The 19,803-nt window shown below is 37.0% G+C and overlaps 2 protein-coding genes across 3 annotated transcripts in view; one reads left to right on the plus strand and one right to left on the minus strand.

Moving 5' to 3' along the window:
* LOC138938911 (furin-like protease 1) overlaps positions 1-19,803 on the minus strand; it is a 200,801-nt gene that overhangs the window by 35,444 nt on the left and 145,554 nt on the right. For both annotated transcript variants that reach the window (XM_070306315.1, XM_070306314.1), the window contains exons 3-4: positions 1,257-1,475; positions 624-752 (exon numbers count right to left, since the gene is read on the minus strand). In XM_070306315.1, the coding sequence (XP_070162416.1) occupies positions 624-752; positions 1,257-1,475 (348 nt within the window). The remainder of the gene's footprint in view (positions 1-623; positions 753-1,256; positions 1,476-19,803) is intronic.
* Positions 8,935-13,218, plus strand: LOC138938936 (uncharacterized). The gene is given in 4 exon segments (XM_070306350.1): positions 8,935-8,974; positions 8,977-9,095; positions 11,969-12,132; positions 13,073-13,218. Coding segments are annotated over 4 exon segments (429 nt in total). The 3' UTR covers positions 13,179-13,218.

Raw genomic sequence — 19,803 nt, forward strand, 5'->3', positions numbered from 1 at the left:
GAATACACACGTAAAAATCCGCGTAATCAAAGCAGCGACTACTGGTTGATTAATGCGATTCACTTTCTATTGCGTATACAGATATCTCTCATTCAATGTAATTATCCGCGAATCAATAATTACTCGTCATAAACATGCATATCCTATGTTTGTATTCTGATATAACCAATGTTTGCTGTGCATCCGCGATACGCCTTCATCTGTCACACTCTATTGTGTATTTCACCGGAGTCTTTTTCACATTTCTTTTTTCTTGCCTCGACAAATATAAAATTCATTGGATTGATATACATCCCGCGATATCAGGCAAGAATTGAGCGTCTGCGTTTTTGCATATTCGTGTTAATTTAATCAGAGGGAAAGCTACTTTATATAAAATTACTATAACAGCCGTAAAAAATTACAAAATACAGTTTACTCAAATATAAATTATTTTCAGTTTGCATTATTTTAGAAATAGACGTTAAATGTGAAATGCAACTACACGCATACATTACCTTTTAATATTAAAAATGTGTTTGCGCCATCTATTTTGTTCTGGTAGTAAATTTTTATTCAAATTAAAAAGTCAATTAATTTTTCATAAAAATATATTAATATACGAGATATGCTAAAATACTCACATAATTTTTAAAAAGATCTGGATGATCTTTCTCTAATCCATCGTCGAGAATTGTGACTACAACGCCATTCCCAGTAATACCCTCGGCCCAAGCACCCTGCACGTTCATGTCCAGTCCCTTTCCTCTATTCTAAAAAAAAAAAAAAATTATCCAATATTTCCGACATTCCATTTTCGGCCGACAGCGTAGGTCTCCATTTACGATACAAACGTCAACGCTTTTTCTGAGCCGATATTGATCAAGCTGACTTATCTTGAATTATTTCCGTTGATTGCATTATATAATTATTTCGAAAAAGTTATATAATAAAATGCATGTAAATATAGATATTTTTACATTTATTAATAATAGTAACGGAATGCCATTATGTCTAATCGTAAATTAAATGTAAGCCTTTCAATTTAAAAGTACTGTTTATACAATGCATGCATTTTTTTGCCATACATACAATTATAAAATTAAATGTTAAGAACAAAATACACATTACTCTTCCTAAATTTTTCAAATTATATTTTTAATAATTTAATTATGTAAAATTATGTATATTTATTTATCTATGCAGCAGAACATATTAATCTTATCATATATAATATAACATATAGATTATGCTCTTGTGATTATAAAATCGCTTACCAGATACCACATTTGAGGCCACCTTTCGTCATTTAATATGGATAGTATATTGGACGGACGTTTGATTATAAGATCTCTTTTGATACGCGATTTCACTCGCTGCTGCTCTGCTCGATGTACTCTGTAGTCTTTCATTAGCCTCTGATGCACTTCGAGATGCGGCTCTGTCGATCTCTTCGGCACGGATCGATGCTCCATGTGGAACCAATCATCGTTTATCTGTAACAATGCGAATTGTTCTCTATGAATACCGTAAAAACATCGCCCCGATTTTCATTATTTCGGATCAGTTAGACAAAACCGGCCAGAAGCCGGTTGTTCATTGACATTCGATTAGAAGTTAATGATCGTGAACATTACCGGTAGCGATCGCTATTTTATCATGCTCCTTAATTGTGTGCAATTTCAATGAAGAGGGGAAAAAACGAATGACATACCTAGATAGGTAGCAATATTGGAGTCATTGGAGTGATGTATCGATTTTCTTGTGTGTATTACAATCTCATTAGGTAAATGTAGAAAAAAAAAAGATTATTAAAGATATAAATCAAATTTTCGTTCGGAACAAATATATGCAATTCGTGCCTAATATTATAATATCGCATATTTTATTAATCTCATATAACAACTTGTTCAATATCTTGGACAAATAGCCACCTCAGTGTTTGAGTATCAAATTATAAATCGTAATATATGAAATAACTCAGTTTTATATGCAATGATATTATGCCCAGATCGAGAGAACATAAATCTTCATAGATATATCCTCGGATAATGTAAAATTTGCCATCATTCTGCATTAATTATCGAAATTGGATTAATGCCAATTTGCGTTTTTATTTGTTTCCTCATTATTTTCGTACGATATATATAGACAAGATATGTGCTTGTTAAATTCTGAGTCGCGTTTATTAGGGCTGCGAGATATATCATCCTCCGATAGAAATGAAAATGTATACCGGCCATAAAACAACGGCGTTTGATGTGCAAGTTTGTTCCACCGGGTACAAAAATAAGGGTGTACGACGAGAGGGTGAGATAATGATAAACGTGGAAAGTTGGAAGCCAGCTGCTGCTAGCCGAGCAGATCTCTTTTGCAGTCGTCTGGGGCTATCCGAGTTGCATTTTTTTCATTTCCGCGTCTCCCTTCCTGCGCTTTTAGATGTCGACTATATATTTCACTTACGAAGAAGCTATTATGCTGTTTCTTATTAATATAAATAAGGCAGAATAAATTGAACGAGTATTTTGCAAATTCTGTTGCAGAGAATCTCGATGTTTTCATCCTTTTAGCGGGATTAAATGCTTGTCCAGAGAGAATTATAACAGTAGATATCAATGTCAATGTATTATTTTTTCAATACTATATTTATTGGAAATTGTACAAATTGAAAAAAAATATTTATGAAAATAATATTTTATTAAGATTATATATTTAAATCCAAGATTGTCTTTCAGATGATTTGCAAATATTTACCATATTAAAGTTTTTACTTGTACATAAAATATAAAATATGTGTGAATAATGCAAGTTTTAGACATGCATAAAGTCAATGTCAATCTGAATCGATGCTAAATTTGGAACGGTAAAGTAGTCTTCTAGAGATACTCAGCGATGCTTTTTGCAAAGACGCTTTTCCAGGTTTTGGCCGCGAACCACTCTACTCTCGTCCATCTTCGTCGGATAACTTTTGTTCTCGGCAACCGGCCACTTAGATGGACAATAATCGGGCGGACGGCGCGGTCTCTTCAATCGCGGAGAAAGTTCGCCTTGGTCGGCATCGAGCCCGAATAGTTTCGACAAGATCGATCGCATTTTCCCATCGCGCGGTTGTCGCAGCTCGACGATCCGCGGAAGACAAGGATCGAGATGTCCATTTCCCTTCTGGAATATCTTTAAGCGAATTTTGTATCTCTGTCGGGTCCATCCGTTAGAAGACTTAAATCTCTTTCTCTTTCCTTCCTCTTTATCCTGCGCTCGCGATTCCTGTTTTTCGATTTTCTCACAGACGGATAAAGCAGCTTCTTGCTTCGGTCGCGCGTCTACGTCAGTATCCGACGACTCGTGATTGACGCCGATACTCGGCATCTCCTTGATGGAAGGACATTTGCTCAATCGATATTTGAAGCTCGCCATGCTGGGATTGCAATCGCTGACGTCTGGCGTAGTGAAATCTTTTCCCGGTTTCTCGACGCAACGACCGCTCTTCGTCAGCGGAAATGGCTGGACGACTCTTGGCTTCTGTCTGTTAACAAACGCAGGAAGCGTCGAAGAAGAGGCGCATTTATCTTCAAAAGAGATCACACAACGCGATATACGCTTCTCCGATACACTCTTCGATAAGCACGGCGTTACTTTCACCCTAGTATCTGTCTTGTCGTATCTATTTTTACTCGAATTCTTTCTGCGATCCTCATGAATATCTTGAAGAGATGACGTGGCACTTTTCGTCCAAGATTTCCACGGCTCCTTCCGAGGAATAAAAATCATTGGCGAGGATTTAACAGTGGATATACGAACTGTCTTGCTTGAGCAACGATTGCAATAAGATGGAGGATTCTCACTCCAATGTTGATATCTCGGTGGCGGAGGATCGGGTTTTATCTGCTCGTCAGTATCTGACACAGAATACGGTTTTGTCATTTTACTTTTCATGGGAGAAATTTTTTTCTCGCTCGATGTACATATTTTTTTGAAAAATGAAGGTTCTGTTTCAGAACATTGCGTAGAATGAGCAGCCCCGAGTCGTTTCAGCTCGTCTATTGTCATTTCTTCCGATCCGTTATAATCTCGTGGTATGTTTAATGGAAAATGTATTGTTTTGTCGCGAATATTTGGATAAACGCACGATTTTGGCTTGCATTTGTGATAAACCTTTCTTTCCGTTGCCAGTTTTCCGCAAATCCAGCTCTCACACGATATTAGAATCGATTTAGGGGGATCACGCTTCGTCGAAACGCATGCTTGCCGATCGTTGTACGGTACAGGTTTGTCGAAATAGATCGGAGAGCTGGATTCAATCGACCGGTAGTATTCTTGATGATTCGATAAGTCAATGCAAGACTTTCGGCGAGTTTCCGCAGATATTTCTTGACAATCGTTGTTTTCACATTTTTCACGCATCTTTTCCGCGCAAATTTCTGCGGATTGTCGATGATCCTCGATACATCCTCGAGATTTTTTCGAAACGCCATCTTTTTCACAGCTGGACTGTGTACTTTGCCATCGTTTAATTTGCGTAATTATCTCTCGGTCAATGTTATGTTGAAAAAATAGCCAATCACGTGTTGCAGAATCGCTCCCTCCAAAAATAAAATTTTTATGCAAAATCATGGAATTTCGAGCAATGCGTAATGTTAATAATCTTGCCGGAATCTTCAGAGGCTGATTTAATATGCGAATTTTTCGTAATTTTTCATTTGATAAAAATGTCGGGAGTCCAAGCAAGATATTCATCTCGCAAACCTCGCTCTTCCATTGAAACGAATGAGATTCTCCTTTGATAAAATTCTCGGACTCCTCCGGCAGTACTCTCGCCCTTTTAAACGAATGCGGCGCCGAGATCGTCTTTGTGGACACCTGGATGAGAAGACTGTATTATTTACGGCAAAAGATGTAAAATTTCCAGCGCATTCGCAATATTTAAATTTGCTTTCGCCGAAAGTTTGCTCGTCCCGACAAATTTATTAGATTTTTTTAATAAATACATCGTAGAAATAGGAGAGCACTCTCTACTCCCTTTTTTATATAAACTGTACGAGTTAAATTTCTAGTAATTTTATGAGTATTTTCCTCGGGATAAAGTTAACGTCATCAATACAACTTTACCTTGCGCCAGAAAGCTCCCAACATTTCTTACTGAAAATTTCAGAGTAGATTTTGCAGAATTGTATTTTGATATTATTTTCGCCAATGCTTTTTAATCGTCGATTTCTCGTGCTTATTAAACTCGAGGTTACATTCCAGAAGTGTCATTAAAATATTATCAAATACGATGTAGATGTAGATGCATCAATCGATTGGTAAAATTAATAAATCGCTAAAGAATGATTTATTCACGATTCGAAAAGAATTCATTTGGATTTATCAAAATTTTCGCGATGTTATAATTATATTGCAAATTTAGATACAACGTGTGCAATTTGTGTCCGAGCGACTGAAGTACGCAACGGGAAGAATTTTATCGATATTGCAATTTTCGTGAGTGTTATTATACGCTACGTTACGTTCCTGCTTCAAATATATCCGATTTGTGGAATTGCTGTGCATTACAACGTAAGTGTCACGATACATTGTTCCCATCATCTCATCCCGTCCGTGTCCGGCCAAACTAATTTCCAGTCTCTCTCTCGCAACTTCTCTCTCCGCCGTCTGGGAATCGTTCATTGAACATCGGTCTTAATTGCCGCCAAAATTCAGAGAACTGTGAGGTCCTGCGAATCCCATTCCAAACTTTCCATTCGCGATGTCGCTGCCATGCGGTTTGGAATCCGCGGCTAAATTGCTTTAGCTGCGCGCTTCGGGTTCATCTTCGATATGTGTCCTCGTATGCGGATGCCCCCTATCCCCCCACCCCCCATCTCTCTCTCCCTCTCACCCTCCTCCTCCCGATTCAATCGATCAGATTCATTACGAGTGGCTCAGTCTCTGGGATTATCCGATTTGAGAACTCATACGAGAGCATTGATTGGCGAATTCCGTTCGGTAACTCACGGCTGAATAATATTGTCATTAGTTTGTGTTCGCGCGCAAACTGCCGCGGTTGCGTCAATCTTGGATTTGTATTCAGGATTTCTGAATAGCAGTAATATTGTCAGATATTTGACAATATATTATTACGTATATGGAGCGTAGCTTTTAATTACGTCGCTTGCAAACGGATTTCGTAAAGGAAAAGGAAAGTGTCAGTTGTCATATATTTTGATTGGAAGACATTTTGCGAAAATTCACACACCTAGGAAATATATTTATAAATAATAAATAATACAATATATTATCTAGATGACGATAATCAAACAATGAGCAAATTATTATATGCCCTTTTTATACAAGATGTAAATCGCGGTACGATTGAAAAAAGAGAATTATTTTCGCAGCGGAAAAATAAAAACTGCGCGAAATAAAAATATCTTATGAAGTTATTAATAATTTAATCGGCAAACACAATAATTATTTTAGAACACCATCGTCGTTTTCCATGCTACAGCAATTAAATTCACGTTCAGATTCGACGCTAATAGCTGAACGTGTTATTTCAATGTATATCGAACGCAGCTCCAATTTCTTAAAACTCCGACGAATCGAACCCGTCCAGCCATTAGCGATTCGCAAATTGAATCCGACATTGTGATATCGCGCGCCAAGTTTCAGATTCGTGTCGTAATAATCGATCGCACAATGCCGCTGGCTCCGCATCGAATCTGATTCATTAGATGCTGCGCGCTTGGCGGCGGCGACGACCCATCCGATTTATTGAGTGGCGCGAAAGCGTTGATTGGCGAACACAGGATTGCGGACCGCAGAAATTGTGAGTGCCCTCGGCGAAGGGATAATGTCATCGCGATGGCCCGGCACGGCGCGATACGAGAGCGCGCGCGCTCGCGCGCGGTTCTATCTAACAATTGCACAGAGTGCATCGAGCGTGGCAAATTGACAGGCGATCGAATATCCGATGTACAAAGGTATCATGGAAACGGAGCATTTTGTTAAAAATTACGTCAATTTTTTTTCTTCGAGTTCTATTACATTCTTGCAGCATACATATAGAGTGTATACGGAGCAGCTTTACGAATTCGAGTGATCTACTTTTTTATTTTTTATTTTGAAAAATAAGAGATATTTTCTATTCGCTTGTGCAAGTTGGATACTGTTCACTTTTTTATACAATCTTTGTAAAAAAATTTAGATTAATTTGCATATCCGTTATGAAAGAATAAAATCATGGATTTAAACTTAATTTAAACATTTCTATTTTCGCTGTGTTTAATTGTTGTAATTTGAAGATATTTGTTTTTTTTTTTGAAGATATTTTTTATAAAATTTTTATAACATCCAAATTTAATAAGAAAATGCGCGTGACATTAATCTTTCCTATCAACGTAATGAGCACGATCATGATCACTTGATATGACTATTAAGCTGTTACATCCGATATTCTTGTATCACGCCATGGTTCGTTCGCGTGTTTCACAAGCTGAACATTGCCTTAACGGTCCTTCATGCTATATCGAGCGTATCGCGTATCTCGGTCGATGTCAGGCGCTCGTGCGTGAAAAGTATCGGCGGTTAGGTGAGACATGCACGTGCGCCGATTTCTTCCGCCCATCCCCTAAATCTAAATAATTGAACGGAAATGCCTCGCGCTTGCCATCGTTTTGCCGTTTAACACAGCCCGGAGAACGGTTTCCGATAATGCTGATCCAGTACGCATATATCAAGCCAAGGTCGCAGTTCGGTAAGCAATCCTTCTTCGAGGAGACCGACCCTATCATGCAGGAGAATATCCCGCAGATCCAGAATTCACGCGAGACTGCATCCACCTGAGTCATTGCTATTGTGATGTACATAAGTCGGAGGATTTTGCGCTTAACAAAGTAAAAAAATCATTACAAGTGTAAAATAATGCAGCTTTAATCTTTTGGTCTTAATTGTTACTTTTTTTATAATCAACGGAAAAATAGTTAAATATAATTAAAAATATAAATTTTATCTCTATGATCAAAAAGTTAAAAGATATTAAAAATTTTTAATAATTATTAAAATAAAAATTATTAATTTATTAATTTTTAAGTGAAAATTGTAGAATCTTTGTTGTGGATAATTATCATGTTTGATAACGTTGTTAATTCGTGATATCATATTACGTGCCTCTAAAACGCATCGTCATTGATAATCCGCGAATTAAACATCGGTTAAGCGATAATGAGTTTCTATATTCTTTGTGTATCGAAGAATTTGGTGGGAAACTGAGATTATGGAAATAGTTGCGTCGAATAAATTCTAAAGCGGATTTAAACTTGTATCGTTTAATAAGTATTAACAGGCGCTTATATAGAAATGCGATACGAGTTATATTTGAGCCTTCCTAATATCTTTTATATTTAAAAAGATCGAAATTAATTTAAAATAAATATGAGTATACCAAGTAGAAATCGCGGACAGTTTAATTCGAATATAATATTGTTCCACGGTGCATCTCGTATCTGTTTACATCGCGGATCCGCGTGTTTTCTGCCGTGAAAAAAAATTAAATTTAACATATTTAATCTCGCATAGATATTATACAACGATCGATATTTATAAGTGCGCTTTTAATAACACATGCCACGACATAAACTCGGGGTTTATGTTGAAACACGTAAATTGTTTATGAAATCAACTCGGTAACAAATAGGGATTTGCACGTTTATGTAACAGGTAAATCGCCGGCGCCGTGATTAAAATATGAATTAACAATGCAAAATGCACGTGTCTTCTTTAAATAAACCGCTTTAACGTCGCGACACGATTCTTATGGGCATCTCGAGCATGTGTTAAACGAGTCATTAGATTTTACATCCGTAATAAAAAGACACTTGAGAGAAGAACAGATATAGATAAGCGAGTTCGCTTTTATAACTTTATTATTTGCGGACCGTTCGTGATACGAATTTTTTTATTTCTTTCCTCCCGCCTCGGATGCAAATCACCGATAAAGTAAAAAAGGAGAGCGGCATGTTACATTAGAAGGGTGGTGATCTAAGAAGATAAACATGAAGGACGAGAAAGCCGTGCTGAGATTTTGTTGGCGCGTTGAGAAGGATGAGAATTGGGCGTTGAGGATGAAGAAACTCACCGACGTGAGTCGCTTTGAAATATCTATTATGAAATATATGTAATCCTAATCTCCTTTTGTTAAGACGCATCTCTACATGTAGAATATTAACATTATTTATTCGGAAAATAATAGGATTTTTTAATTTTGCATCCTATAGAAATTTCTAAGAATATATAATTAATTATGTGTTTAATGTGAAAAAATATGTTATTATATATATATATATATATATTTCCAGTTGTACATTGTATGTTAGAAGTATGCACATTTGACGAGAATAATATTAACGATTTTTCGACTTCCGATCCTTCTTACATATTTAAATTCAAAGTTTTCGCTTATGAAATGCAAGCTCGATCGTTGGTTTTTTTAACCGGCCATTTCGCATTAAACTGCAAATCTTGCTATCGCCGATATCTCAGGAATATTCAAAGTCTCGCTTCAATGTGCCCGACGCGCGCTTATTCGGACGAGTTAAATCTCTCTCGGCAAATCGTGGTCACGTACGAAATTATCATAGGACGCGCGTCAAAGACGCGATTTCTGCGCATCTCTCAAAACGTGAAAAAAATATCCCGATAATCTCCTCTCTTTCGTACGCAAAAACTTCTGCGACAATAAATTTAGTTGCAATTTTGTCATATTTAGAATCCATCTAAGTGAGCTTTGTCGCTTCACTATTCCACATTGCCGCGTATTTTCCATGAGACCCGGTAACTTATTTACGGGACAGCGCATCCATAAATCGATGCGTTGTCTCGCTAGATTGTCTCGACGATGCTGTCGAGAAAACTCACGGGAAAGCTCTCTTATCTCGTCGGCTTTTCGTCTTTCGATGTTTGTTTAACGCGAGCTTTCTCTGCCTTTTTCTTAAGGCGTTCAAACACGTGTTGCGCGCCTCGCAGGTGCCTAGCAGCTTATATGTATAAAGGCTTATATATTGATTCTCGCGAGAGCAAATTGATCCGCTTTTCTTCTATGTGCACACCAAGTAAATTTCTAAATATCGCCATGTTCGATACTTTAGCATTCGAATCTATAGAGATATGCGATAGAAGTATTAGTTGATTTCTCAGCTTAATGTAAATGTACGTAGTAAAAATATTAAAAGTTTTTTTTTTTAAAAAGGACTGACAGTAAAATAATTTCTTTTTCTATTTGAAATTAGATAGAACGTCTGCGAAGTAAAAGAATAAGAGAGATAAAAAAAGAAATCGGATAAAAATGGAAAACTTACATTCTAATAGTTCATGCAGCAAAGCAGAAATAAACTTTTTCAATTTTAGTCTATAATACAATGTTAGGATATTATTTCATTTTCGTATCAGACAAATCTGAAACAAAGTGAGCCATTTTGACTCGCATCGTTTCAAGCACTAATGCTATCCTTTCGTTTTCATGCATCTTAACGAAGAATATGCAGATCGTTACGATTAATTGCTTCGCAAGGAGTATTGAGGCAAAAAACAGACATCGAAACGCGGCGTTGAGCAAATTACTTTCATCTTCGTGTTTTTGAAAATATAAAAAAATAAATTTAAAAAGAGAAATGAATTTTCACGAATTTTTATTTTTTTTCAGAACCTCAAATGAATGTACGCCGATCCGCAGCTCATCGTAAGACCAGTAAATCATCTGTCATGCGGTCGTCCGATGCACAGAATCGATTGATCACCCGCTACTGTTTCATGGAGTACGAGATGAAACTATCCAATGTGAATTCTTATTACTACATATTACATCGATACGAGCAACGATTGTTTTATCAATAAAAAGATCATCGAATAATTGATAAAAAATTTAGTAATTCCGAAATAGAGATTTATCTAAAAATTAATTTTTTTTAGAGAAATATAACAAAGTACTACTTTATATTATTTAATATTTCTCGATATATAGAAATTTAATCATATATAATGAAAATGGAGAAATCCGTGAATCAGGATTTATAATCTAAAAGAGAAAAAGTTTTTAAATTATTATTTTAAAACATTACTGTTAATATATATTATCTTAGTTGTCAAATTAATTCAGTTTCTTTTGCGTTGTATTTTACGCAATATTCTTTTATCTTATATTTCTTGAATTTTATTGAATTTTTTACGCACGCTAATATAATATCTCGCGCGAAAAGGAACTTTTTTTAGGATGTCGAGTATGACACGTTTTACAATGTATCGGAAGCATGTTTCATCGTGTCGTCGTCAAACGCGACCTGTCACTCGCCCGTCCTGGTTCTGATCGCGGAAATCGATTGGTCGTTTCAAAGTCCTTCATAATATTTGAAATATGTCTCACCGACATGAATCTTTATATCTAAAACCAGACGTCGGTTCGCACACGTGTTGTTTATGCCGTGCATTTGTTATTGACAGAAACATATCACATGACAAAAACAACCGCCCATAAAGCAGAACGCATTTCCAGTAACGTGATTTCTGGTAGCGTAATATAGGGAAGCTCTAAAATTTTTCATGGCTGGCGAAAATCTCGAATGTTGAAAAAAAATATGAGAAACCATCGATAAAAATATTTTCGAGATATATATATTGTGCGTGTTGTAAAAGTTATGTAAGTTCTTTTACAACGCGCACAATTTTTTTCGAATAAAAAAAGTTAGCATTATTAAAACATTTGAAAGTAAAGAAAGAAACGTTTAACTGCTATGAAATTTAAAATAATTCTAAGCTAATTTTAGTGACTGTATCATAAAGAGAAAGGAGTACGAAAGTAAAATTTAATTTTGTTTATATTTTTAAACATAGATTTCAGACTCTAAAACTTGGACGAAAATAATTAATTTGTGTGGCTAATTATGTATGATATCGTGCATCATGTTTCCAGGGAAAAGTACGCAATAAAATAATCTTATCTTGTTGCAGATAATTCAAACATATCGGCATGTGCTTGAGATTAACGTCGCCTTTAATAATAACCGATTTTAATCCGTGCGATCCGTCGATGCTGATTAGCGGCCTGATGTCTGGCCAAGCGTGCAACTGGGACATCTGGATTGGGAATAGGCCAGTGCAAATGTCCCATCGTCGGTTAAGCCACAGGTATCTATAGGTATATCTCCGAACGGGAAGTTTCGCGGGACTTGCACCCATCCGCCGAGATTATTGACCAGAACTTGGACGTGCTTGACTTTGATGTATGGCTTCCGGACTCGCAAATATCCTCCGAGCGAAACGCCGCAAAGCCGCGCAAACGGTAGTTTCTAATACCCGGAATTAATATAGTCTGTGTATATGATGTATCGACGAGAACATGTTAATACCAATTAACGATACTCCAACACTTTCGCATGAAGCTAAAAGCTATTAAGCTATTAATTTTCTTGTTCAAGTTTGCGTCTAATTAGAATTTAATGCCATTGTTCGAATAATTTCATATGTTTAAATAGTTGTAACTCTTCTTCTTTTATACTTTTCCTTTCAATCGCGTCGCGCATTAATATTGTAATATGATGATAATATTTGACCGAATTTGTATGATATTTTATTATTGAATTAGTAATCGAAATTATTCAGTAATTATATCACTAGGTTTATTAACATCTCGGTAATTATTACGCGCGGTTGCTAATTGCCCCATTATCTCTACTTTTTGTTATGACTAATATAAATTAAAAAATGAACAACAGAACAGCTGCGCTTTATTTAAATCGAAAAGCGGCGGCCGTTATTGACTCCACCGCTGCATTAATTATCCAAATTACGCCAATTAAACGACGCAGGCTCTCCATGGAGAAATAATTGTGGGATTACGGATCGCCACCAATCTTGCGTTTTGTAAACGCAGTCGCAATTTCTGTTATCGTCGTCGGGGCAAAACGTTCCCCAAAGAGCCTACCGTAAATCGCTGCCAAATTGTAATCTCCGTCACACTAACGCTTCTTTTCCCCATCTCCTTCGACGACGCGCAAAAAAAATTCGGCAAACCAGACGCTCTGGATAACTTCCAAGACTAATACGAAGTTCTTCTTGGTGTCTACAGACAGCACGATCAAGTGATGGGATATCAAGAAGCAACCGACCGGAGAGCTGGTGATGGATGTGGACGATCCACTCTGGGCAAACGTCGAAGCAATCGGCGTCGCTAGTTTGAATCGACCGTAGGCTACAGATTTCTGGCAGACATGGATAATGACAAATTAGATTCTTTAAAATAAATCGAATTAAACCGATTAATTTCACGAAATGATAAATTTTTCTCAAGTTATTTGGATTAGATGATTGTAGAGTTTCTTATTCCAATACGATTTTGATTTGTCATACAAATTCGCTATGAATAATACATATATTAACGTTATATTATGTATCATGTAAATCATTTTATAATTAGTAAAAGCGTACAAAGGATAGAGTAGAGTAGTTATGGATATTTTACGCAAAACAAAGCGAAGCGATTATTCGCATAAACAGAGAGATATATCTCACAGATTTTCCCAATTAATGTCTTGCTTATCGACGTGAAAGCTTTTCGTTGTCATTTTCGTAGTTTCGCGATTAATATTGTTATCGTTTCGCGAAGCCAATAAAGATTGAGAAAATGAGGGATGAAATTTTATGCGCGCAGCGAACGTGCTGATCTAAGCGGTCCCTGTTGGAGCAGATCCAGGTACTCAGTATTCGTTATCATAAATGTAACGGATCTGTTGAAGGGATATGACATTCTAACCGGCGTGGACTCGCCATGTTCCGCGTTTGAACGAGTGTCTCATCGCGCCTTACGAAAGTGGCCAATTTCTAGCAATCGGTAGTCGCGATGATAATATATATTTGGCAAAATACTCTAAAGAGTACACTTTTGTAGTATTTCAAATTATTGTAGTATTTCAAATCGTTTTGAGAAGACTACGATTGAAGGAAATACACCTGATGCAAGCAAATACTCGTGAAAATTTTGCAGCGAACACGTTCGTGTCAAAGAATAGATACGAAAAGAGAGGCAATAGAGAAAAAAAAAAACAAAGATAAAGCACAAATTAAGAAAAATGGCAAGCAGCCCAGGAAAAGATCTCGAAGAAAACCGGAGAAGAATGACGCATTCTTCGAACATCTGATGGAATCTGAAATGGCATTTTTTTTTCAAACAGCAAAAAAAGTAAAGAAAAAATCAAGTATTCAAAAAAAAAGAAGAAAAGAGCACTTTTCAAAGTATACAAGATCCTCTTTTGTGCTGTTTAAAACGCGCATTTTTATGTTACTGAAACATTAATGATCGTTGTTATAGCACTTCCATTTCATGGTGAAAGAATAACATGCTTTTGTTTAATCTTTTATTACAATACTTAAACAGCATTAGAGCATAAATTTATGTACAGATAAGTAATCATTATTATTCATTTTATTTATAAAGAGTATTTATAAAGAGAGGGTCTCTTTTTAAAGAAATATTAATAATTGTATCTGTAAATGTATTATGTGTTAATGTGTATTTCAAAATTCTTATGAGAAATTCGCGCTCGATATTTTTTAAAAATTGCGAAGTATATAAAAAAAAAAAAATCTAGTCTGTTTCATTTACGAAATGTCGCATAGGAAGCTTTCACGTGAATTGGCAAAGATAAGGAAAGAATTCGCGCAAGACCTATCGGAAGAAAGAGATCGAGAGATGAAGTCCAAATCTCCGACAAGACTCTTGGTTGCAAAAATGGAATTGACAAAAAAGAAAAAACAGTTACAAAAGTAAAAGCAGCAATCGCGGAATTGAAAGGAACGGCGAAGAAATATCGTAGCGTAAGATTTTGAATAAGATCTGCGTCGTCTGCGAGCCGAAAATTTGTTGCTCGAACATAGAATAGCTTCTGTTTTCGGCGACAAAACGAAAAATGTTTCGCGAAGTCGGTAAAGCGATATATTTTTCCGTCTTCAGTGCGACGCGCTCGGAATATCACGTTATCACGTGAGGCAAGAGATGTTCGTTCGAAGTCGAGCGTGATTCGATAGCACCATACTTCCTAGGTCGCACAGTTTTACTTGAAATGTCAACGGCAGCATGACAGTAATTTGGTTCACGTTTGAGCACCGACAACGACAATGTTGGGGCGAGAGATATCGCAATCACACAGATTGATAACGTCGCGGAGCGGAGAAATGCGAAAAAAAGAAGATAATTTCGCAAAAAACATTTCAGTGGAAAACCGCGGTCATAGCCGCGTGAAAGCGTCACGTCAACTGGAAACATTGATAAACGTGTCATTGTTCTGACTCGTCCGCGTTCTCGTTTGTCCCTCATCGATATCATATCTCGCTCCGATCCGACGATGCAGGGGAGACGGTCTCCATGGCGCGACACAATCGGACAGCTTAATTAAGAACGTCGCTGTCGCGATCGCGGCCGGTTTCAAAGCGTGCTGCATACGTATGCTGAAACTGCGTTAAATTAATATGCTAAACTCGGCGATCTCTCTGCTGTTGCCTTTTAGCTGTTATCGGTGCGTCGGCGTTTAATTGGATACGCCATACTGCGAGTTCGACGCGCACAGTATTTCTTAATGAAACGTGTAACAAAAGAAAGCCCGCGCATGAATCGATCACGGGAGAATTTATGGTACAAGCTTTCATACATTTCGTTTTATACGTTGGCGGAAGATTGAAGAAAAAGCATGACAGATATGACAAGATAAATAAATGGCTTATTTTAATAATATTTTCCCCTCCATATCCCGCGAATTCCCTTTCTATGCAAGGATCGTCGACAGAAAGATTTTATCAAACAACAACTCATGCATCTGTCATATTCCTGCGCCACTATAGAATTCAGTGATTTCTTAAATCGGATGATATGCAACTGCGGGACCAGGCATGCGCCATTAAACTATCATTTGTTACGTACTATTAAAGATACATTATGGTCCTGTCGTCTCGCAACTACAATGCGCAATATCTCGCTGGCTGCTGCAGTAGAAATGTTTTTTTCTGTATCCTTGAAGAATCATATTTGCATACCGTCGTCACATTGAGCAAATATATTTCGTGTTTTTCAGGCACGAATATGACATATCGCATAATATAACTTTTATTTGATAAGATTATTTAATAAATTTTCAAATTGATATTTATAATACAAAATTTATTCGTTTAAGCGTTGTGAGTAAATTCTCTTATTTCTTTAATTCATTTAAATTTAAGATAAATATTTATAGATCCAAATTCGTCTCTCTTTATAAAAGAAGAATAATATGATTCGCGAATAGATATGATTCTTCTTGGTACAATAACAGAAATATGTTTCAACTGCAAGTTGAAACCGACTGCTTCGAGAGAGAGAGAGAGAGAGGGGGGGGGGGAGGGGGGAGGAGGAAGGGAGAGAGTCGAAAGGATTAAGTTTAGATCGAATATATAAACGAGATAAGGGCAAGATTAACGATGGTGATAAAACAAAATTGGAGAGGATGAAATCACACTGGCGTTAGATTGGAGTATTAAAGTAGGGACCATTCGTTGTCGTCCCACCGGACGTTTTAGACTCATCGAGGGTGCATTGAAGTATATAACGTAATCAGGATCTTACAGGGAATAATATAGTGTTTCATCTAGCAGAAGAAAATAAAACGTGTCACTGCTTCGGTTGCTATTTCGTAAATTAAAGCTATTTCATATATTTTGTTAGAAATTGTGAGAGAAATGTCATTGCTTCTATCTAGGATTCTTTGTTCGCAATTATCTTCGTAATACATATTGCTGTATTAATTTACATTACAATGGAATTGAAACCGTGCAAATTCTGAAAATTGAGCGTGAAATATAATACGCGTAATTATTAATTTATACCTGCAATTTAATTTACGTTATTAAATGTAATTGGATTAATCTGTGAAATAAAGATTGATATTTTAATTAAAATAAAGTTTATATAAAATTCTTATTACATCGATATACGTAAAATATGAATGGATATATGTAAAAGATGATTTAGTAATATATGTAAAATATGAATTTAGTAATTTATGTGAGAAATTTTGTAGAACGTATCTTTTGAAAAATGACTCCCATTATATGAGTTTTTCGTTTTTAATTATCGTACGCACTGATATCGTTATTTTCGTTCAACGTCTGCTTTCTACATTTCAGAAATGTAAAAAGCGAAATTACTAATCCAACTCGCCTCGAAGAAGAAGAAATCTTCGCGGTACATTATCCTATAGTGGCGTAAGTTGATTTTGAACGGAAGTTGCCCGCAGAGTTTGAAAAAGGAGGGTCCTGTCGAAAAAGGACGTATTGCTGGCGGACGTACTCACGAACGGAGTAGAGGAAGCCAAAGGGAAAGTGCGTGTTTAGCAAAGAGGAGAGAATCGCGTTTGGGAAACGTGACTTCTGGCATTCCCGAGTGACCGCGGTCGTACTCGCGAAGCCAAAAAGGAAAAAGAAGAAATTCGGAAGCAGCGACGTCGAGTCGCCTCCACGAAAGATCGGATTTTCGGCAGCTCGTTGAAACGAGCTCGAAATGAAAGCCTGGAAGCGAGAGTGAGGACAAGATTTCGCAAACGTGAACAAAAAGAAAGACGAAAGCTCGATCCCCATCTCGAAAAGTACACCCGAGAGAAAGAAACACATTTAATGATATAAATCAACGAAGAGTGTAATAATGGCGTTGTGTGAGGCAATTAATCATTTAATATTCGATTACGCCAATCGAAATCTATAATTATTTTATCAATTAATTGCTGAGTTGTAGTAAACGTATACATGCCTTGAAACATTCTTAAAAGTTCAGAAAAATATGCTAAATATTTTCTTGAAGCAATAATTTAGCTGTTTCTTCTCAAGATCTTGAATAAGAGAAATTACGAAATTGCGCATTTTGTTGGAGCTCTGTGGAAAAATGGAGAATGTTTAAGAAGTTTCTGAGAAAAGACACTTGATATTTAAAGAGAATTGTAAGACTTTCGATGCGGTACTATTTCGCGTTTAAAAGGAACAAATTAAATAAACTGAATATTATTAAGCGAAACAAAGAGTACTCGCATATAAATACGGCTTTTAAAACAATCGAAAGATCAAAGTTTCAGCCAGGAGTTAAAAGTTTCTAAAGAACAAAATGTGAAAGTGGCGCAAATGCGGAATATCTGTAATAGTTCGATCGACGAAGCGGAGGAATATTATGCGAGAAGATTGCTCCTTCCGTTGAAATTCTCCTCTGGCAATTCGATAGAATCGATTTTCTAGAAGCGACGAGGCACAGAGGGATCGAAACTTAAGACGGTAAATTGCCGAAATTACCACGAGGATCAAAGAGCATGCCATTAAAGTTCCCGTCCGATTAATCGATCTCGCGCGAAGCGTCAGCATGAGAGGCAGATGTGCAGAATAGGGATCGCGGCCTCGGGCATGTAATTCGCGCGTCCCAGAGACTTTGGGATAAATCTCGTGGAATTGGAAATAAGACCCGACGCGCACTTTCTCTCTCACTTTTTCTCGCGCGAGAAAAAAGGTTGGCTGAAGCAAGGGAACGGGGTTTAAAAATTCAAGCTCCGCGTTCTCGCCGCTTAATTCGCGAGAAGCGTCCCGGCAAAGTTTGCAGCGCATCTGAAACGCCGGCGGATTAAGCCAATATAAATTAAACTATGGAAATCGTCCCGGGTCGCCGACCACGGTCCCAGGATCGCATTCTCACTTTACGATACGTGAGCGGAAAATGGACGACAGGAAAACGAGTTGTTTTATAATCTCCATTTCTTTCCCGCGAGTTGTTTGAAATATTAAATCTTCATCCACCGCGCATTTATCCGAGAGATATATACTTAAATTCTCTTTATGTATTTTACTTGAGATAAATCTATTCGTAAGCATCAGCTCCTCAAATTAATTTTCAAGCATAAAATCAAAGAAGCTTTAATCAAGATCAAAAAGAATGTCACATGCAACAACATTCTTTTGCGTGACGATAAAAATTAACAAAGATATTCACTCAAGTGTATCACAGAGAGAAGCGTAGATCGGAGATTGAAGTATTTCATCGTTTCAAGAAACGTCAGAAAAAGGAACGCGCCAACCAAGAGATCTATTAATCAAGAGATCGCGGAAAGCACGAGACGTTTAAGCGTGAGAAAGAGAACGGGCGAAATCTCGAATATGCATTCCGCGCGAATTCGGCAAATCGTAGGATTCGATCCTCCGGTTTGACACAGGGAAAGAAAGTTCGGAGTGAAGAGGTAAGGATGGAAAGTTGAGCGAAGAGCAAATGGCGTACCGCGCTCATGGAAGAGTCATGAGAGACGCTCGCTATACTTTCCCGCCACTTATGTATTACGGGAAAACTTGCATCCGTATGGAAAATCCGCACGACCTCATTGAAAGGATTCGCGCGGAGCAAGCTCGGCTCGTGAATTCTCACAAAAGAACATTCCAACCGGAGAACATCGTCGATGACGATGGTACTTTGCAGAGAGGAATCCATTAAGTGAATTCATCAAATTTTCAAATGTAACAAAAATAAAATTTGTTGGTCGAGATTATTTCTCTAGCTAAAAAGAAATGTTTCGATATTTCGCGTATCGAATATAATACATATTTTAATTTATTTGCCGGTACTAAATCCTTGCTTCTTTTGCCGATCAACAAGAAAATGACCTTTTGGCGATAAACCAAGTTTCATGTCTCATTATGTATGTGCAGGCTTTAAGAGATTAAAAGCGTCGACGGCAAAGAATTCTGCAACTGGCCTAGTTTCGCAATCGGTTAGACGGGTCTCGTTTGGATTCTTTATTTGCTCGGTAAATC

This window comes from Polyergus mexicanus, unplaced genomic scaffold, assembly GCF_030449975.1.
Source record: "Polyergus mexicanus isolate NDT 795.1 unplaced genomic scaffold, iyPolMexi1.0 SCAF_13, whole genome shotgun sequence".
NCBI lineage: Eukaryota > Metazoa > Arthropoda > Insecta > Hymenoptera > Formicidae > Polyergus > Polyergus mexicanus.